The sequence below is a fragment of the Urocitellus parryii genome, chromosome 11 (genome assembly GCF_045843805.1).
Source record: "Urocitellus parryii isolate mUroPar1 chromosome 11, mUroPar1.hap1, whole genome shotgun sequence".
Taxonomy (NCBI): Eukaryota; Metazoa; Chordata; class Mammalia; order Rodentia; family Sciuridae; genus Urocitellus; species Urocitellus parryii.
Genome location: NC_135541.1, coordinates 36,485,202 through 36,507,379, shown reverse-complemented (window position 1 = coordinate 36,507,379; position 22,178 = coordinate 36,485,202). Strand labels below are relative to the sequence as shown.

Below are 22,178 nucleotides of genomic sequence, written 5' to 3'. Positions count from 1 at the left end.
TGGTGCAGGACAGCAGTGACTAGGGCTCCTTTGAAAACTAGCAAAGACTGCTTAAGGGTCCACTGTACACATAGCCTGGGGTGGGGGTGCTACCACAGCAGCTGAGGAACACGGGGGCACCTTTCATCATGAAAGTTGTGTGAGTACTGATTTCACAACCAACTACCCATCAGAGTTTGGGATGAGGAGAGAGAACACAGGCTTAGAGAAGCTGAGTAACCTGCCTGAGGTCACACAGCTAGTAAGGGACAACACCAAGATTTGAGCTCTGAGTGCCTTAACCTACTGCTGACAGGAGGAAGGTCACAGCAAGCAGCAGACTAGAATCTCCCAGATCTCCAAAGGAAATGTTCACTAGAAGATAAGACTCAGAGCCGGGTGCACACCTGTAATCCCAATGGCTCCGGAGGAGGAGGCAGGAGGATTATGAGTTCAAAGCCAGCCTCAGCAAAAGCAAGGCACTAAGCAATTCAGTGAGACCCTGCCTCTAAATAAAATACAAAATAGAGCTGGGGATGTGGCTCAGTGGTTGAGTGCCCCTGAGTTTAATCCTCAGTACCCCCACCCCCCACAAAAAAAGAAGACAAGAGCCAGGTGAGTGGTGACATCCTGGGGTGGTGGGCAGTGTTCATACGGCAGGCTGTTTCAGAACTGGCTTCCTCACCATCCAAGCTGTAGTGGGACTTATCCTACTCTGGGAGCCATGCTGACTGGGGACCCCAAGCTACTGGGCACCCTGTATCAGGGGCTCTGGGAAATGGTAGGAGTGGCTGAGGTGTGGGCCAGGATACTTGTGGGGGTGAGTTTGCCTGGCATCTGGCCCCACTCCTCACCTCTGCTCACCATGTCTGCCTCCTCTTCCCCAGCTCTGGTTGGAGGCACTGTGCTGTGGCCCATGGCCATTAACTGCCCATGTTCCTTCTTTCTCCCGGCTGGCCTCAGATGGGTGGTGGTCTCAACCAGAGCCCTGAGCCTACCCTCCCAGAACCAATACCCCGAGGCAGGGCATGCCCTCGAGGTCTTTTCTAACTGCAGGACTCACCAGCATCTAGCAGAAGGCTCACCAGCATTCAGGAGGCTCCTGCTTGATTCTTTGTCTTCCAGACCCGAGACTTTCTAGCTAGGACAGGAGCTGGCAGAAGCTTAGCCCTCCCAGGTCCCCTCCCAAAACATGGGACTAAAGGTGAACCCTAGAGAAAGCTGAGCAAGAGGAGGCTTGCAGCCTCTGCCCCGAGCTCTCCCTGCAGCGGCCTGGGACCCTTCACCTTGAGCTCTTGCCAAGTGGACCAGCGACTGCGCGTGGGCCTGCCTCTCCTCCCACTCTGCACGGCTGTCTCCCAGGAAACCGGGAATTTCCCTCATTCCCATCATTAGGGTGCCAGGGCAAACAAACAGCCTAATCCAGATGAGCCTTGGGCCACAGCCGCTCTCTTTTGGGGTTTTCTCTTTATTTCTAGCAATTTTGAGAAGCCCGAGGTAATTGGTATTCTGCGCAGGTTAATGGAACTGCTGCCTCCTCCGTATTATGCCTTAATTTTCTTTATCGCATCGCAAGTTGGAATTAATCGCCCCTCTCCTTCCTTTTTCCCACCGAAACCTATTACCAGCCTGTCTGCTGGTTAAAGTCATTTCGTGGCAGCTCTTGGCTTCTTTCCACTTCCCTGGGAATCTTTCTGACCAGAGCCAAAGAACAAGGAGGGGTGAAAAATCCATTTGTACAAAGTGGGGATCTCCTGTTGAGAACTTATTTCCCTCCCTGTTCAGGAGGAGGGAACGTGTCCAGCCTCCAGCCGGCACAGCTGAGTGAGGCCCCTGTTGCTGAGAGTATTCAAGAGGGCCGAATGGCCATATGTCAGCGGTGGGAACAGGATTCCTGCACGGGTGGGTGGGGGGAGGGGCAGGCTATTGCTGTTTCTGGCACCTGGATTAGATCTTGTGACTTCCAGCTTCTAGGATTCTGTTCTATTGTGAGTCTGAGATTCTCTGCCATATCAAAATTGGACAGATTCTCTTAACTCTCTGGGCCTAAACCTTTGGCTGAATAGGTCTGATGACTTTGGGATTGTGTTTTAAAGATTCTAACATCCTCCCCGAGACGGAGATTCTATTATGTGGTTCTAGGGTTATTTTGTGATTCTATGAGTCTCTTAGGCTGAAGTTCTGTTCCATGACTGGGTTTTGGGAAGGAATGTAATTGCTTTGCTGAGGTGGCCTTGGGGGTGTGGCCTCAGACTGCATTTTCCTCATAAATGAAATCTGAGGGTTGGATCAGGTGGCCTCCAACACCTAAGTTCCAGGTGTGTTCTGCCTCCAGTCCCCTCTGACTCCTCCTGAGCCTCCCTATAGTATCCCATGTGGACCAGCCCCTCCCAGCACTGTTCAGGAGGAGGGAACCAGGGACCTGAGCCAAGCTCCTTGCTCATCTGCCATCAGCTGTCCCCAGGAGTCCCAGTGGGAGAGCCTCCAGAAGAGTTGGTGATAGGAAACCAACAATAAACAGCATCACCCTCCAGGACCCCCCTGCCTCTGTGGGGCCATAGGATTCTCCAGATGATTTTGCCATCTACTATCTCCTTCACATCTCACTACCCAAGATGGCTAGTCCTGTTTCATTAGTGAGGAAAATGAGGCTCCGATAGGTTAACTCACCTATGATAAAGATTGCTCCCAGGACCTCAGCCCTGAGTCCTTTGCTTTTAACATGGCTATAGGCTGCTCTCAGGCTGGATATAGTGGTGCAGGGGCCTCAGTGGGAGCTCCTGCTTGGGGACAGTGTTGTGGAGGAATCTGCTGCTGGGTGGAGGTTGGGACCACACGCTGTCACTGGAACCAATAGTGGGGGAGGTTAAAGGGCTTTGGAGAATGGACCCCATTTCCTTCCAAATGCACTAAGAAGCCAGAAACAGCCATCTCCATCTGCTTTAAGAACCTACCTTTTCCTTCTGGATCAAACACGCTTTCTCAGAATGGGCTTCCCACCCGCATTGATGCCAGCCAAAATCACTGCTTCCTTTGGGGGTCTACCTAAGGCTCTTCTGGGCAGTGACCCCCCACCTTGGCCCTCGCTTGGCAGAGTGAAGGTTTGGAGATTACATCCTCCTCTTATAGCTGAGCACTGAGGGACAGAGGAGAAGTGAGTGTGCTTGGCCACACAGTGACTTCACCATCTTCTGTGCTCATCAAGACCATCTTATCTTGCTCTGGGTTGTGGCTTTTATATCAGGTCCTTGTTTCCTCAGCTTTCTATTAACCCTATGAAGGAAGATTCACCTCTCATTTTTTTGTTTAAGCTCAGCTGTATCCCAGTATCACGGTCTCCTTGGCTCCTAAACTCCCCCACGGTCCCCACTGCTGAGCTGATGTGCCTCTTGTGTCCTTGCCTTCACTCTCTCCATTAGGCACCTACCCTGAGCCCCATTCTCTGCTGTCCTCCTCTTCCAGCCACATGCCTGCCTCCCCTCTGGGGGCAGGCTAACCACGATGACCCTCTCTCTCTGCCTCACACCTGGAGTGCCCCCTGTTGGTCCCTTTCTGCTCTCACCTGTGAGGCAGTCCTTCAAATGGTGCATGTGGAAAACCTGCCTCTTTCCTCCTCTTTAGAGGAGGAGACTGAGGCACAGGAGGTTAGGGGCTTGTCCAGGGTCATCCCAGAAGTCAAGAACAGCCTGGTGTGGTGCCCAAGATTTCCCCAACCCTGGCCTGGCTTTGTGGAAATCCCCAAAGAAGCCCCCCAAAGGGCTTTCTCACAGCCAAGGGTCCGACTAGATATTTTCTGACTGGCCAGGGTCTGCCTGTATCTGAGCCCAGCTCCAGCCATGTCACTGGCTTGCTGAGCTACTGGGATGACTTGCGGAGCCTGCTCTGGGCTGGTGGAGGGCTCCGGGATCTCTCTGAACCATCTGCAGGGAGATGAGAGCTGTCCAGCAAGCCTGCAGATCTTCACCCCAGCACTGACAGACAGGGTGGCGCAGCCCACAGGGCTTCCCAAAGGCACTACCTGGGGCTGGACTGCCAAAAATGTGGTGGTAAAACAAGCACCGTGTGGGAGAGTCCAGCTTGCTTAATGTTCCACCCCTGGTGCTCCGTGCCCCCAAGGGCCACAGTGGGGTCCACTCATTTCTGCTTTGCTGGGGGTGGGGGGAATTGATATCATCAAGCTGATGCTTGAGCTGGCCTTGAGGGTTATGGAGAGAGAAGGGCCCTCTGCCTGGTGGAGCTGCATGAGTTAAGGTGCCAGTGGGAAGGCCTATGGCTGTCCGTCATCCTTGAGTGGTTATGAGAGGCAGGTGGCCAGGGATCAGGGCAGTTGAAGAGATCCTGTGTCCCCTGCAAAGGCCCTTGAACATATTATAGGGGATATAGGGAGGCAGCAGGACAAGAAAAAATGGTTCTCTGATTATGGATATGCCTTTGGGAGGACAGTAGCTGCTGACCATGGATTTATAACCCCTCACTTGGAGCCACAGGATTGGATGGTGAGGGTCTGGGGACCAGCTCCTGTTGTCTACCATAGTTTGCCTTGTCCTGGGCCTGGGGGAACTTGGAGCTGAACTTGTCCAATCTATCTTGCCATGGAGGAAGAGAGCAAGGCACAGAGAAGGCAGAGGACTTAGACAAAGGCCACAGAGCACAGCCAGAACCTGCCTCCCACCCCCAACCCATCTGTGTCATGATATCGCAGATCCAGAATGCCCCACGCTAACCCCATTCTGTTGAATATCTTTTTTTTTTTTTTTTTTTGGCAGGTAGAGGTATTGGGAATTGAACTCAGGGGCACTCAACCACTGAGCCACATCCCCAGCCCTATTTTGTATTGTATTTAGAGACAGGGTCTCACTGAATTGCTAAGTGCCTTGCTAAATTGCTGATGCTGGCTTTGAACTGAAGATCCTCCTGCCTCCTCCTCCAGAGCCATTGGGATTACAGGTGTGCACTACCGTGCCCGACCTCAGTTGAATATTCTTATACTGTGTCCCAATTAACCAGCAGTCTCCCTGGCATAGGCCTTGATAATATCATAGCCACCTCTAAGTTGCAGGCCTCCTACTGGGCGCACAAGTGAGCAGAGGCTCCCTGGATGGCTGCTGTGGAACTGGGGGTGGCCGAGAGCTCCCACCAGTCTCCTAGGCACGACTTGCCCCACACTTACTGGCAAGAAGCCCAGGCCCAGCACGGAGGGGCGCCGTGGAGAGGTGCAGGCCCGGCACCAGGAGATGGATTTCCCAATAACAGGGTGTCGCTGCCCATTTGTCATCAAGATGGGCCGGTAGGGCTCCTCTCCTCTCTGAAACACTTCTCCTGGCAGCCTAATTGCTGAAAGCATTTGCATTTTCCTTGCAGCCTCTCAGCGTGAGCAGCTGCTGCCTAATGCGTGGAGAGGGTGCTGCACTGACAATACTGATCGCAGCAGGGGCCTGAGTGCCCTGACCTCTGGGTGGGGAGGAGGGACCAACTGCTCTTCCCCAGATAGGTGGGGTCATTACTCTGTCATTCCCTCCATTGGAGGCAATGTCTGCACCCTGTAAGGTCTGGGGTTCTCAGGGCCCTTTAGCCTGGCTTTCTTGGCCCTGGCCGAAGTTAGTGGGGACTGAAAGGCCTGCTTAGTGTCATGCAGCATATTGGGGCTGGAATGAGATCTGGAGCCTTCGCAGCGGAGTTAGAGAAGAAGAGCGCCTCCTTCTACTGGGGGGGCTGGTGGCAAGAACAGCCCTGAGTGTGAGGAGCCCGTGTGAGCCCTGAGGCCTGCCCAAGGGTGGCAGACCATGGACCTGTCAGCTCCAGTGGCCTGACTGGAGTGGAGCGGGAAGGTCTTCTGGTCAGAGGAGGCTGAGTTCCCTCTGTGGAGGGGAACGCAGACCCGGAGCCAGGCAGGATCCTGGGTTGGAGGCCCCAAAGGGCTTCCCAGCCTTGCCTCCTGCCCTCTGGAGGCTTCTGCTTACAGGATACCATGAATTTTCTTCTGGCTGTTTCCCTGGGACCTATAGTCTAGTCCTAGGGATTTCAAAATCACTAACCAAAATCCAGAGTGGGACTGGCCCAAGCCCAGGAGATGGGCCTGAGTGGGGCCATTTTTCCAGTGTGTCGCCTGCTCCAAACAGCAACTTGCATCATGTTTGGTTCCTTGGCAGGCGCCAGCCAGAGACTCCTGCTGGTCCCATCCTGCCCTCGCCTCCCTCTGGCCCCCTCCTGTCATTGGTTCAATACCTCCTGCCTGTATCCACAAATCACTGGGACAGGAAGACCCCTTTGTCGTCGGTCTCTCAGAGGCGCTCATCTTCCCTGTGGCGACAGGGAGTCCCACATGCCCAAGCTAGGGCTTGGGCCTCCCTTGGTGACAGCCGGGTGGGGTCAGGCAGTATCCAGGAGCAGCTCGGATGTGCTGGGGTCTGAAGGAGGTATTGGCTGGGAAAGCTCCAGGTGACCTTTTTGGAGGGACCATCTGTGTCATGAGGTCACAGATCTGGAATGCCAGCTGGAGGGGGCCTCGTCTCACTGTGAGGCCCTGAGTGGGAACAGGCCATGGGTATTCGTGGAGAGCCCACTTGCCATAAGACTCAGTGAAGGGTCTGGCTATGAAGTCTTATTCTATTCAAGTTTCTCCCCCTTTCTGGGCCTCCCTCCTTAGAGGGGGAGAGAGCATTCCCTCCAAGAGCCCCAGTTGAGGTGGTAGGGAAATCCCATTTTTTGGATGGGATGTGGTGATTCAACCAGATCACAGGGTGACACCTGTGTCCTCTGTCACAACCACAGGACACTGAATGGCCCTGACACTCCCCAGTTATCCCTCAGCCCAGCCCAAATCTTGCTCCCTCAGAGCATGTCTGAGGGACAGACGACAAAGGGCACTTCCTGCCCCAAAGTATCAAAATGAAGAGTCCCTGTGACCCTCAGCCTGCTCAAACTCAGCACCTCATTTTGGATGGTTTTGTCTGTCTGATGATGCAGCGTGGCTAGAGTACCTAACTTCTTAGTGCAATGGGGTCTGGACATTTTTTTTTTTAATTTATATTTTTTAGTTGTCAATGGACCTTTATTTTATTTATTTATATGGGGTGCCAAGAATCGAACCCAGTGCCTTACTCATGCCAGGTAAGCACTCTAACACTGAGCCACAGCCCCAGCTTCGGGTCTGGACATTTTGAGGGAAACTTTTTCCAATTTAAAAGCAAAGATGCCTTCACCCAAAAGTGATCCTTCCTGTGTCACCCCTTTCACCCTTTCAAGCTTTCTCCGAAACCCTCACTTGTCAAGCATCTTCTCTGCACCTGCCGCTTCCTCCTCCTCATTCTCAGGTGGGATGGGAGGGTGGCAGAGAGAGGGCACTCACCTGAGCCAATACAGCAGAAGGATGGGCCCCGCCCACCACACTCATGGGTGTCAGGACACTGGGAACAGTTGCCTCCCAGCACCGCCTAGAGCCCTGAGCCAGAGATTGACAGCGTGTGGAGCTTGAACTCAGAACAGTCCCTGACAGGGATAGAATCTCAGCCATCCACGGCCTATTGACGTGTCTGACTCTGGGAGTGTTTGTCATGGAATCTTGTCACAGGAGCTTGGGATGTACAAATTGTTGTGGTGATCTTAGAAATGTGGGCCCTTAGAAAATTAGAATCCAAAACCCATGAAAGCATCTTAAATGTTATAATAGACCCATGGGCTCTTTGGAGACATCACATGCCTGGGGAGGGGTTAGGATTTAAACCGCTGAATCCCAAAGCAGCCGATGATGGGCTCTGAGCCCCAGGGCTTGACAGAGGCCCCAGCAGGGCATTGAGTTATGGGGCAACAGCTGATGGGGTCCCCTATCTCTGGCTCTGCTTCCAACAGTGCAACTCTATTTTTATCTATTTTATACATTAGAATTTCACTTGGGAAAAGGGTTCCTCTGCTTAAAAATGAAACACAAAGTTTGCCAGGCCTTGCACTGTGCCCCAGCTCCGTGCCAAGACCCATCCTGGCCTAAGAGGGTGACTCTGGCAGTGGGTGGACACAGGCAGCTGAGGTCTCCTGGGAGGAGGTGCAGGTTGCTCAGGCCACAGTCTCCTCCCCGTCTCACTCCTGCTGTGTTGCTGCTGCAGCCAGAGAACACTCCGGAGTCTGTCGTCCCGTTGACTGTGGTGACAGTTTAATAGTAGCTTCCTGGGCTGTCATTTAAATCTGCCTGCCAGGTTAGTAGGCCAAGGGCGGACTGGCACGCCCCCTGCCCCCACCCCGGATCTCCCTTCTGCTGCAGTGGTCGTCTTGGCAACGCCAGGGCCTGGCGAGCTCTGCAGAAGGGTAGCTGTGAGGAGCAGCCCTTTCATCTCCCCGACCCCACCCAGTACAAGTGGCCCAGCTGCCTTAGGGCTGACTGTAGAGGGAGCCAAGCCACCTAGTGCTGGCCCTAGCCTGGGAGAGGAAGTGGGAACAGCTGAGTCCCCTGTGTGTACCAGGGTCCAAGGTGGAGGCTTTAGGTCTTTGCTCTCAGTCTCTCACCTGCCCCAGGAGGGGAAGAACCCCAGTCCAGGCGGCTCAGCAACAGTGTTGCGCTGGAGCCCACCTTTTCTTATAGGTCTCTGCTCTGCGTCTTTCTGTAGCCCAGGAAACCAGAGAGCAGGCTGCATCCCTGATCTCTCTCTCTCATCTCCCTGATCCAGGTAGCTTGGTCTCTATCCCCTCTCTCTGTCCTGATCCCTCCTCTCAAAAAGGTCCTGCTCAGAGGACTGGGTCTCCCCAGGGAGGTCCCCTCAGTTCCATTCTGGGCTGAGATGCTCTGTGAACAACTTCTGTTGTTCCTGGTCTGGTGCTGGCCCAGAGACATGACAGCTGGGTGCCAGACTGCCGGGTGACTGTAGCCAGTCCTTCTAAGCCTGTCTTCTTATCTGTAGGATGAGGGGCTTGTACCACCCAGTGTTTTCCCAGGTATGGCTCATTGGGCCACTTTGACTTGGGAAATAATAGGCATGGCATCCAAAAAAGGAGTTTCTTAAACAAGTTTGGAAGAGCTGGGGCAAACAGTGAACCAGATGTCTGCTATGGGCCATCTCAGGGCCTTTGGTAAGCCCTGAGATGGGCATGGTGAATCTCCAAGGGGAAAAATGATGTCATTCAAAATGTCTGGGTGGATAGCTCCCTGGCCTGTCCCTGCCTTCTGTCCTTCCTCTCTAGGGGCCGAGTGTCCATGTTGCCATTCTCACTGAATTCCAAAGCAAGCTCTGGCAGCTCAGCCTTGGGTTTCGCTGGCTGCTAAACAGCAGCCGTGGGCTTGGCAAGAGGCTGGGGAGGTCCTGGGAGCTCAAGGAAAGCCAGGCCCTGTGCTGGGCCTCTGCCCTGTGGGCCAAGTTGGCCCTGGCCTGGTGGAGCTCCCAGGCCCCTTGCCACTAGCCTCCCGCACAGGAGGGCTGGCTCCTGCACCCCCAGGCGCTGTTATCCCTCTTTCTGAAACACCCTTCATCCCTTGCCCCACTCCCACAGCTTAGCTGACTCTTCCTTGAATGCAGTGCCCTCCTCAGTTGGCCATTCCCCAGCTTCCTGGCCTTCACAGCGAGATTGGAAGTTAATACCTGGGTTCAAGTGCACCCCCCTCAGGCATGAGCTGTGGCCTTGAGAAGGCACCTACCTCTCTTTGGGCTTTTAAAATGGAAGGGGCTCTGACATGTGGAAGGCAGGATTGCGGAGGGGAAAGCACGTGGAGCAGCTCTGGGCAGCTCTGACGAGTCTTTGTTTTGAAGCCCTGTCTGTACTGGGCTGTGGGGAGTGAGGGTGGGAGCAGTGTGAGGGTGTATACTGTCTCAGGGAAGGAGGAAGCTTTGAGGTGCTGAGTGATCATAATAATTTCACAAGATCACAGCCCCTGGGTGCTGAGACGGGCTTAAGAATCAGCACCATGCCTCCATTTCCCGATGAGGAGGCAGGCCCAGACAGGCCAACTGATGGACCCAGCATTGCATGCAGCTGCTGGGGCCAGGGCGCTGACTTCACAGTCCTCACTTTTTCTGCTTTTTAAAGCCCTAGTGCCATCCTTATCCCCAAACCCTCTGCATTTTGTAAAGCAAGGACAGTATCCCTGAATGCAGATGAAGCAAATGAGGCTCAGAGAAGTTGTATAACTTGAATAACATCACACCGCCCAGAAATGGCAAAGCAGAGTCCAATTGGCCCTGGACCATCTGATGCTTTCCTTGGCCTGTGTTCCTTATAAATTGCAGCTCCCAATTTCTTTTGTCCTGGATTTCCCACTCTGCTGTGCCCTGGGGTCAGCCCCTCCTTACTGCCCTCTGGAATCTCAAGTCTTTTGTGGCAGCCCATCTGTTGCCATGGCACCAGATTATGATGTCGCAGACCCTGGATGACTATGTATCACTCCTGGGCTGTGGAGTATAGGGACTCACAGAGGTGGGCATTGTCCAAGGGGCAGACTGGCATAGAGGAACATAAATCCCTGGAAACGGAGCCACGGCCTCCAGCCCAGCTGGGGAATCGTCTTGGGAACCAGAGCCAAGGCCAGGAGAGTGGGGTCTGGCATGGCTTATTCTGACAGCCCCAGGACAATAGCTCAGCCCCTTCCCTTGATGAGGACTCCGGGACCTGTTACACTGAATGATCCGATGCTGGGATGTTTACTGAGATCCCCAAGAGAAAACTTTTGCCTTGTGGCAGTGCTGCATGGGAAGCCATTGTGCCACTGTTTCAGAGAGGGAAGGTACTTACTTGTCCAGTGTCACTCAGTGAGGCTGCAGCCATGCCAGGATTCAATCTTAGCTCTGATGCTAAGTCTCTCTGTGGTACACTTCCAGTGGGGACCTCCCAAGGTAGTTCAGTTGAGTCCCAAACCTGAAAGTGACCCTGCTGCCTCAGTCTCCTCAGGGCAGTGCATTAGCAGAGAACAGGTCATCAGAGGCTAGGTTAATTCTTCTGCACACTCCTGGCCACATTGCAAGGAACTGCTTCATGCAGGTGCCTCTGTGCTAAGTGCCTGACCTGCCTCACTGCCTTGTCCGATGGTCCCTGGGATCTGAAAGGCCTTTCACTGTTTCCTCTCTGGAGTTCTCTTTCTTAGCTGGGGAACACTGGGATAGTGGAGGGCCTTAGAGGGAGGAGCTCAAGCTTTGATAGTCACACAGAACTGAAATTCCACTCTGCCAGCTGCCATCCTTACCTCCCTGAGCCTCAAGTGCCTCTTCTGTAAATGGGAGTAACAGGAGCTACCAGAGAGTCATGGATTTTGGATGAAAGGAGCCAGGATGGAAAATGACCAAACTGGTCTAGACAATGAACAGATAAGTTCTGCAAAACACCACTATGGAACTTCGAGCCTTGCAGCCCCGTTTCTGGGTCTGGATGACGTCTCAACTGCCCTCTGGATTGTGATGGTGTTTGGCTGCTCGGCTTCCTTGCACAGTGCCTGCTGGGTCTAGGACATGCAGGCAGGCCAAGCTCACCCCTGAGCTTCCAGAATGCCAGAAAAGCGCCCTAGGAGGGCATCCTGCACCAAGGGACATAACCCTGACAACACAGTCTCCTGGGTGCTGCCTGGTCATCCATCCTTGCCAAACTTACCCTCTTGCTCTGTGCTCCCAGCCACTAACTTGTTTCCTCTGTGTTCCCAGGGCAGAGGCTCAGTGATGCTGACTAAAGCCTCCAAAGGGCCTCCCCATCTACCCTTGGGCTTTTCTTCCACCTCTACAGTCGAGTGTGTGTTTGGGGAGCATGGTGGGAAAATGCAGACATATGCCCGCAAATTCAAATTGTGACTCTGCTCCCATTCAGATGTGACCTCCATCATGTAACTTAACATCTCTGGGCCCAAGTTTCTTCATATGTTGAGTGAGGACATAATGAGTCTTTGCCCTTGGGCTTCATGAGCAAAACCCCTAGCATCAACACTGCCATCCAGGAAGCATCTGGGGAATGTTAAAAAAAGAAAAACTCAGACTATATGCTTCTTTGTTTGGATGCTGAATCCTATGGGGGAGAATTCCCCAGGTGCCACAGCTTATACAGGTGTTCACTTTACAATGATTGCAGACTATGATTTATCAAGAAGTGGTATTGACGATGACCTCTTGTGCAGAGCTCAGAGAGGGCTGCTTGGGGGCCGAGGGCTGAGAGACAGGGGAGCTGGCTCTTGTCTCTGCCTTGCTGGGTTTTCCTGGGCTGGCTTCTTTCCTCTCTGTGACTTAGGTTCTTCCCCATCTGTAGGTGGACTCCGATTCCTTGGGTTTCTTCTAGCCTGCATGTAGAGGCATCTGGCTAAGGAAAGTGTGAAGAAAGCTCAGAATGCAGATGTACTGCAAGGATTTCATGAAAAAAAGAAATGGAGTGGATTCAAGCTACCCAGTCTCTCTCCCCAGATCCCTGCAGGGCAGCAAGCAGACCATGGAAGGAGTTCAATAAAGCTGGTGGATGGGAAGGAACTTCCTGGGGAGAAGTGGAGTCCTGGCCCTTGATATGTGGGAGCAGAGGCCAGACATTTAGTTCACTTTCCCCCTGAAATCTACGAAGTTGGGTCCAGTGCGGAGCCTGACATCACCATTTTGGAGGACAGAGAGGACAGCTAATCATGTAGGGCTATGGAGTCACTGATGATCTAGAGCATAGGTCATTACGCCATAGGCCACAGCCTGCTGCCTTTTTTTAATAAATAAATTATTATTTACACACAGCTGTGCTCACTCTTAACTATTGTCTATGGTGACTTCTGCCCCACAATGGCAGAATTTAGTGGTGTGACAGAGACCATGTGGCCCTTGAAGCTTAAAGATCTACTCTTTGGCCGTTTACAGAGAAAGTTTGCCAACTTGTACTCTAGAGTGACATTTAGAGGACTGTGGGAGCTCAGGGGAGGTCCTCAAAGATTAGAAGTGATCAGGGATGTCTTTTTGGAGGAGGTGATATCTAAGCACAGAGTGGAAGAAAGCAGTTTGGAGAAACGGTTTTCAGACAAAGGACAACTTGAGCAAGGTGTGATGTTATAAATAGTATGGAGTATGCAGGAGCCCTCTAGAATCCAGGGGGGACTGGATTGGGAAGAATGGGGAGGGGAGGAGGAGAGCAGGGGGTCAAGGGACCTCAGCCCCTGGGGAGGGGCATAATCCAGGTGGCCCCTGCATATCAGCCCCAAGGTCAGTCAAGGGAGGACTGGGCTCCCCAAGGCCTGAGATGAGCCCTGCTGTGCTGATATATCCTCTTTGTGCTGAAAAGAGACCGTCCCTGCCATTTCTGGGCCTCGTCATCTGGAACTACCTTCTCCACTGAAAGGTTATATCTCAACAAATCCCCTGCCCCTTTCCCAATGAAGAAACTGAGGGCCAGAAAGGGACAGAGATTTGCATGAGGGCACACAGCAGAACAGCACAGCAAAGACTGGAGTCCAGGCCTCCTGGCTCCCTGTTCTGTGCTCCTTCTCTCCCACTTTGCTGCTCTGTAGCAAGTCCTGGACCCTCAGACCAAGCCTGGGCAGGATATAAATTGAATACACATTTGATGCAGAGGAGCCCCAAGAATTGAGAGGTCCAGGCTGGGGTCCTCAAGGCCTCACCTCTGCACACCTGCTGGCTGTGGGGGATAGGCAGCCCCAGCTCACCCACAGGAGGCCTGAGGGGTCAATTGCTCTCAACCTGCCCTGGCCTGTCAGATACAGTCAGCATTCAGGAAGAAGCTGGGACCCCAGCTCAGCAATAATAATGAGGGTACCGTAGGACACAGCCCTCACTCTCATTTCCACTCCCTGACACCAAACTGTAGTGCCTCTCAGGACAGGGCACATAGGGCAGCAGAGAGTCTTGTGCTGGGGTTGGTACCCACATTCTTGCCTCACCAGCTGTGAGAACTGAGCTTGCTATATCCCCTGGGTGGACACGGAACACCCATTGCTTACACTTTTAATTAAGACTCCAACCATGAAAACAGCAGTAGCCGCTGCTCACGAGCATCTGCTGGGGGTGGGTTCTTTGCACATGTTCCATTTGGGCTGTAACTTCTCACTGCTCACAGCCTTTGTTTCCCGCTCCCATTACATATATAAGAAGATTACATACAGGCTTAAAGCTAAGTAACTACCCCAAGGTCACGCACATGGAAGGAGGCCCAGCTGGGTTCCAAAACCCAGTGCAGGACAGAGGTCTCCTGTAGGACCTCTGCAAGGGCCTCGGGGATAGGGACTGATTTGAGTGTCTTGCCCAGTAGGTGCTTGGTCACCACTATGAGCACAAAATACCTCATTAATCTTGCCACAAAGGAAACGTCTACTTTTAGGATTCATGAGCTCCCTATTTGTGGAAGGGGCCTTGACTTCCAGGCTGGTTGGGGTGGGGAGGCAGGTAAAGTGGCTGAGAACGGGCTGAAGGGGCAGCTGCAGGATGGGAATCAGAGAGGGCTCCTTGGAGTAGACTTTGAGGGAAGAGAGGGGTGTGACAAGGATGTGATGGCCGCTGGCACCCTTGCTAGACTTGAGCTCCTGGACCTGTCTTCACATGACCCTCAGTAAATGGGTGCAGGGTGAGTCAGCCTTTCTCCCTCTTGTCTCCTCTTGAGTGAGTTGCTCCGTGGTCTGGTGGTACTGTGGGAGGTCACGTGGGCCAGCTTTTAGACAGAGTATATTGCTGTCTTAGAAAAGACCAGACTGTTCTAAGACCAGACCGTCTTAGAAAAGCCTTCTGTGTGCACCTGACCCCTCATGCTCTTCTCCTTGCCCCACAGCTAAGAAGACCTGTGCAGACAGTGACTTCACCTGTGACAACGGCCACTGCATCCCTGAGCGGTGGAAGTGTGATGGAGAGGAGGAGTGTCCTGATGGCTCTGACGAGTCTGAGGCCACTTGCCGTGAGTCCTGTCCCTTGGACTGGTGGGGTGGGGGTTGCCCTGGAGCTGTTTCCTCATCAGCTCTTTTGTGGCAGCAGGTTGTGAGGCTCAACTGAGGTGAGCAGCTGAACACTGCCATACCCCGGGGTCGGGGGCCTAGCAGTCAAGCGTTTCTAGTTGCTAGTTACCTGTTTCTGGGCTTTCTTCATACCAGTTGCACATCGGACCCTGTTTCTATAGCACCAGGCACTGGAATCAGCCCATTGAGTCCTTTTGCCCAGAAGTAGCCATAGTACCTCCTGCAGGCCGCCCCTTGGTGTCCTTGAGGACCCAAATCGCAATTCCAGTAGTGCGAATGGCCGCTGGCACTTGTTAGGCATTTACAGTGTGCCAGACACTGTGCTAAACTCTTTGTGTGTATTAACTCCTTTTATCCCCATAGCAGTCTCAGGAGGCAAGTGCTGTCACTTTCAGAATTTTGTAAAGGAGGACACTGAAGTTCAGAGAGGTTGAGTGACTTGCTTGTGGCTACCCAGCCAGGACTTTGAGGTCCTAGCCTTTTACTCTGCCTTGGGTGGGCTGAGCCCTGGAGCCCAGTTGTCCCTAGCCAGCTGGCTGGTGACAGATGCAGCCAGGGGTGATATGGAGGGCCAAAGCCCTAGGCCCGCCTCCCACACTCAGGGCTTTGTCTTTCTGTGATTTCTTTTCCAGGCCCTAATCCTCTAAGCAAACTTACACCAGGCAGGTCATTCCGTGACATTTGTTAAATTAAAAAGGAGATGAGAAGGGGGTGGGGAAGGACCCAGTGGTCCAGAGGCAGAGTGTCAGCTGTGTAAGCCTGAGACAAAAGATTGGGACAGGGTGAGCACGTGGTGGAATGGTGGGGCTTTTGGGGACCGGGAACCCTTCTTCAGGGGTAATAGTTGCCCTAGAGGCAGAGGCAGGGACAATGGAGGCCACAGTCCCATCTAAGGCTGTGGCTGGAGATAACTGGGTTTCCTTGTCTCCTAGCAACAGAGCTACCAGTCTGTGAGAGAAAGAGAAAGGGAGAGAGAGGAAAGCAAGAGCGACCCCCGCTGCAGACAAGGGGGTCATTTCCTTGTACAACTGCCCCTGCCCTCCTCAGTCATACCACAGGCCCTATCCTTTTGTTACCCCTCCAGATAGCCCGAATCAATGCTGTCCTGGGGCGCCAGGGCAGGAGGGAAGCCCAGTGCTTTGTCCTGAGCTTCAGAAGGAACAAAGCCAGCCACGCCCACTTGCTATTTGCATCTCTTAGAAACCTTGGGAGGGAGGTGGGGCCCACTTAGAAGGAAACTGAGGCTGTAATAGTTGATCCACTTGGTTGTGGCTGCCTGGCCTCCAAGGGCAGAGTCATGTGCACCTGGAGTGAATCTGGGGAGGAGGGCTGTGGCCACAGGGGACCTTTCTACTCTTGCAGTTAGCTAGCTCTGCCATCCGCCCACTTCAGCAGTTACCCTGGACACTGGGGGCAGAAAGGAGGGGAACAGGGGCCTTGTTGTGGTTATTACTGGGGGCTATCTTAATGCCCCAGGGCTGTGCTCCTCCTTCTCTCCACAACTCAGTCTCTATTGCTATTCACCTTATTTCCTGGACCCCCTCAGGCCTTTTCACCCTGCTCTCTTGGGCTGCTCACCCCCTCCTCAGCCTCCTGCTTGTCCTGTCTTGCCCCCTCCCACCCCTGCTTCCCATCCCAGCACTTGCTGCCTTCCCATCCATAGGTTGTGCCGGGCCCTCCTGCTCCATCCCTCTAGCCTCCCAGGTCCCCCTTTATTTGACAGTTGAGCAACTGGAGGCCCAGAGAAGTTGACTGACTTACCACAAAGATACACAGCTTATTCATGGCAGGTCCCCCTTCTGGGACGAAAGACAGGCTCTTCAAGCTCTCTGAGGTTGGACAGGACACCTGTGAGAGCAATAGAGAAGGCAGCATGCAGGAGCAGAGAGGCCCAACTCTCCTTTGGAATATCCCAATAATTCCTTGTGAAGTTCTACCTATTTCTCATTCCTGCCTGGGCCCTGACCTCTAACATTCCAGAATTTCATGATATCAAGATTCCTGAACTCTTAGTATTTTGAGATCCTCTTTCTCCCTTGCCTGTGCTCAAGGCACAAGGACCAGGATCCCTGCTTCCTGTTAACATTGATCAGAGGCAGGCAGGGCCCATGGCTGGGGAGGGCTTCCAGGAAGAGGTCTGCCAGAGTGAAACCTCAAGGGTCAGGCAGAACTTGGGGCAGCAGGGCCTGATAGTAGTTTTGCTCACAGCTTCCCAGCTGAATGAGATCCCGGCAGCCAACCCGCTGTCCATTTAATTGTCGTTGCCATAGCAATCTCCATAGCTTACCATGTTTCTGGGACTGTGCCAGCTCCCAGGATAGAGTCCCACTCCTCACCCCTAGCAGAAAGATAATAGACAATAAAGTATAGTGATTTGGTATCTGATATAGGTGGGTCTGGTCCATTAGCCTGTGAGACCTCATACCAATTGCCCAGTTTTCCAGAGCCTCAGTTTCTTTCATCTGTCAAATGGTACAATGATACCTGCCATATAGGGATTGTGAGGATCTCATGAAAAAGTGCAACTGTCAGTACCAGAGTAAATGATGGTGTTATTTTTATTATTATGTTGGCTTCTAAGACCTCTGCCACAACACAACATTTTATAATAGTAAGATATTAGAATATTATAGTATTAGAACAGTATAAGTGAGGGGGGCTATGATGAGAGGAAAAGGGATGTGGCGGCAGCTCCCAGTTCTTACATTTCCCCCTACTATGTTGTCTGTCCCTGATTGGGCAAGATATCTCCCAGCTCCATTCTTTCTGGTTCTGAATTCTGTACTTAAAAAAAAATATAGCCAGGGTCATAACAGAAAAGCCCAGAACATTTGCCTAATGAAAGTAGCTTTTCAACTCTAATTATAGCTCACTTGACTGGGAACCACTCTGAACCACCTACAGGCCTCTGTTGGGAAGGGGTATGGGCAGGGGGAAGAGAGGTTGATTCAAGAGGAATGAGTTACACTCTGGGTGCTCCTTACCGAATATGGAATATGGAACTTGGGAGGGGGATCTCGCTGATTAACCGAGCTCACCTTCTTATTATAGATCAGGAAATGGAGGCCCAGGGATTTCCTGAGATCACCCAGCAAGTTAGGGACTGACCCAGCTAGAAGCATTTTGCCAGACCCCACGTGAAGGAGCCTGGTGTAACTCCCAGCTTGGGCACAAAGCAATGGTCCCATGCTGTGCTTCCTTGGGGAGAGCTAGTAGTTCCCATCACCTGAGTGTCCAGTCCTCCTTGGAGCTGGTAGTCCCCATTTAGAGGTTGTCTGCTTCTAAAATTCAAGTGAGTTGATATGTAGACTTGCTCAGTCAATGAGTAGCTACTAAGTACTTTCCTTTTTTTTATTCAACAGACATGTCCTTTTTTGTTAATTTGTGAATTTATGTATTGGAGAAAGTACCCATGGATTTGGATTTCTGAGGCAAGATTCTCCAGAAATTAATAAATGCCTTCAGCCACTCCTGGGAGTAGTTTCAAGCCCCCTTGCCAACTTTGGAGGGTTTCTCTTGTCTGAGAGATGGGAGGGGTTTTAAATTCTGCATCTTATAACCTGGGGTACTTGGACAGCAGACCAAAGGTGTCCTTTGGGGGCATGCATGAAGGAGAGGCTGCAGTTAGGTGGAGGCTGTGCCATGGTGAACCATGTGGACCCATGTGCATGTCCCAGGGTAGAAGCAGGTGCCCTACCAGTCTTTGCATGTACAGTTCATTTAAGGGAAACAGTTTCTACAGCTTTAGATTTGTTCCAGGATCTCAAATACAGTGATTTCCATGTTTCCTCATTTAAAACATCCACCAACCGCGCCCCCCCCCCCAAGATTATTCAACCCCAGGATGCAGAGAAGTTAACTGACCTGCCCTAGGACCTTAGTAAATGAAACCTGGACCCAAGTCTATCTGACTCAAACCCTGCTCTTTCTCTCTTATATCACACTGTCAGGGGGCCTTTGGGTTCAAGAATCCTAACAGTGGATATCTGATAGCCATCATGCACAACCTGCCTGAGCAAAGGCTCAGTGAGCCTCCTTCCTCCAGTGACTCCTCTCGAGCTCAGATGTGTGGAAGAGACCTGTGGGGCCTACTTTTTCCATGTGTAATGGTTAAATACAAAAATTACGCAGTGTATTTGGACCTGGTTTGGAAGTCAAGCTCTGCCCCTCACTATAAGACTTTGAGCAGACAACATACCCTCTCTGGGCTTTGCTCTCTTCAGCTGTAAAATGGAAGAAATAATAGGATCTTCCTCCAAAGGAGATCTGCATGTCACTCTACCAAGGGCTCTGCAGCAGAGAGGCCTGACCTGGGGCCTAGAGAGCCAGATCAAGTTCTAACTTTGGGAAGAACAATGTCACAAGAGAGATGATGGGATTCCAGGAGAGACGGGCATTTTGAATATCTGGAATCATTCCTTTCTCAAGACATTGGGACCAGGGGTGCTCATCAATGTGACCTCCAAGGCCCCTCTTGTCTGGCATTCCAAGAGTCTTGACTCTTCAGGGTGAGATGCTGCTATCAGGCACTGATGAATCCTTGAGAGCCTGTAATTAGAACTGTCTATTTAGGGACACAGCAAATGTCTTATTAATTATAAAGAAAGGAAGCAGACGGATTGTTTAATCATTGTCCTTGTTGAAAGGTTATGCTATTAACTGTATAAATATTCATTCAAAGTTCAGTCGGCTGCCTGCTGCACTGGGGTCTAAAGAACCAGGCCTCTAGAGGTGGTGCATATGGTCAAGGGCCATTTTCAGTCACTTAGGCTTTGGGGAAGAGAGTTTGAAGCTGGTTTTAGAGTATCTAGGGTTTTCTGGAAAGGGCAGGGCTCTAGTCAGAGGAACCCAGACTGTCTCTCACCTGTTGTGCATCTTTGGGCCAGTTACTTTGTCTCCTTGAGCCTCAGTTTCCTCATCAGTACAATGGGGTGCTTATCTACTCCACTCTAGGAACACTGGTGACATGATGATCTCTGTACTCACAGCCTGCAGGGCTTGCTTACCTGTCAGGGAAGGGTGATGGTTCTGGCTGCTATAGCCCCAAATCCCTTAAACTGACTAATTTGCAACAGAAATCTGTTGCTTTTAGTTCTGGAGACTGAGAGTCTAAGGATCAAGGCAAGGCATTGGCAGATTTAGTGTCTGGTGAGGGCCCATTCCTCATAGATGGTACATGCTCACTGTGTCCTTATGGCAGAGTGGGCAAGGGAACTCCCTCAGGCCTCTTTCATAAGGCTACTAATCCCATTCATACCCTCATGGCTTAATCACCTCATGAAGGCTCCACTTCTTAACACTATCACGTTGGGGATTAAATTCCAATGTGAATTTGGGGTAGGGGGATGCTAAGCTTTCACACTGTGGTAAGATAAAACGGGAAAATACTTGGCACAAGCAGCCTGATACACCAAGGGTGCTTGGTAAATGTGGCCCTCCCAACCCCCTTTGAGGTTGTTTCCTGGATCTGGCTTGGGAACAAGTGGTGCCTTGCCCTCGTCCCATTGCTCTTTTGGGGGCACTTACAAGTGTCTGAAACACCTATTAACACCTTTTATGGTATCACTTGTATTTGAATGAGGTAAAATATCCTGTATCTTTTATAAATGCCCAATGTTAGTTCAAGGGTTCTAATACAGAGGGGCCTGGAATCCTGAGCTCTGCCCTAGTCTAGATTCAGTCAGAACAAACTGGGGCCTGGGAACCTGCACTTCTAATAGCTCCCTCACTGCCTTCCCCTTGGTCAGAGGACTCTCCAGGAGACACTGGTATCAGCTCCTTGACGTCCTGGTGGAGCCCAGAAGTGCTTGCCTGAACACCCACAGTGTGTTAGTGGAAGAGGTGCCCTGGAAGGACCCCATCTCTAAAACTCCCAGTCCCCCTTTACTATCCGATATGACTGCCCCAAGGTGACATTTTAAAAGGTCATTGAGTGTCAGTGCTTTCCAGAGCTCTATCTGGCAGCTATAAAGGGAAATTTCTATCCAATGAATCCTGTATTCTCAATGGATTGCCTTATAATTCATAAAATATATTCCTAGGGATAACTTTGAAGTTCATACTGGAGAGGTCAAAACTACTCTTCTCCCATGGCATAGTACTGTCGGTGGACCTTGACTCAGACACCTGCCCCACACCTGTCTCCCCAACTTTTCTGTGTCCTTTCTCCATTCCTTGTGGCCCCTCATCCCAGGTATAGAAGCAAGAGGAGAGGAAATTAGTCTGGGAACAGAGATCAGCATGAGATCAGCCACTGCTTCTAGGGGTACCACAGACTGTTCCCAATCTCAGACATAGCTGACTCATGCACTTTTTACCAGCAGCATGACTAGAACTCAGTGCAGACCACCTTGTCTGGTACCCAGCAATAATCAATAGATAAATGAATGAGACTCATGAGTACTCATCTCTTATCTATGGGTTGTAATAGTAGCACTAGGCTAAGTGTTCTTTGAAATACTTTACAGACATTAATTTGGTCATCATAACAATCTTTTTTAAAGATTTTTTTTAGTTGTAGATGGAAACAATATATTTATTTATTTTTATGTGGTACTGAGGATTGAACCCAGTGCCTCATGCATGCCAGGCAAGTGCTCTACCACTGAGTACAAATCCAGCCCCATCATGATAGGACACAGCAGTATCCCCACTTTATTGGCCCAGAGATAAGGATTTTTGCTCAAGTTCACATAGCCAGTGAATGTTTGATCTAGAATCTGAACCCAGGCTCCAGGGCTCATGTCCTCTGTCTCCATGTTGGAGGCTGGGACATAAACCTTCACCTTCCTTGATTATTATTAAGATTAAATAGAGGGCTGGGGATGTGGCTCAAGCGGTAGCGCTCTCGCCTGGCATGCGTGCGGCCCGGGTTCAATCCTCAGCACCACATACAAACAAAGATATTGTGTCCCCCGAAAACTAGAAAAATAAATATTTAAAAAAAAAAAAAGATTAAATAGAGTCAGGTGTGGTGGTACACACCTGCAATCCCAGCGGCTTGGGAATCTGAGGCAGGAGGATCACAAGTTCAAAGCCAGCCTCAGCAAAAGCTAAATGCTAAGCAACTCAGCGAGACAGTGTTTCTAAATAAAGTACAAAATCAGGCTGGGGATGTGGCTCAGTGGCCGAGTGCCCCTAAGTTCAATCCCTGGAACCCCCCTAAAAAAAGATTAAATAGAAGCCTCTAGCACTGTGCCTGGCACATCCTAGAGACCACTGAGATTGGGCCTCCTACACACCCTGGAAGGCAGCAGGGAGCCAACCATGGGAGTCTGAAATGGCATCTGCCTTGGCTGTCAAGTGCATCAGGAGAAGC

The 22,178-nt window shown here is 51.6% G+C and overlaps 1 protein-coding gene across 1 annotated transcript in view; it reads left to right on the top strand.

The window, feature by feature from the left end:
• The window catches only part of Lrp8 (LDL receptor related protein 8), a 76,827-nt gene that overhangs the window by 20,521 nt on the left and 34,128 nt on the right, over nt 1-22,178 (top strand). Inside the window, exon 3 of the mRNA XM_077791053.1 lies at nt 14,680-14,806. Coding sequence (XP_077647179.1) covers nt 14,680-14,806 — 127 coding nt within the window. The remainder of the gene's footprint in view (nt 1-14,679; nt 14,807-22,178) is intronic.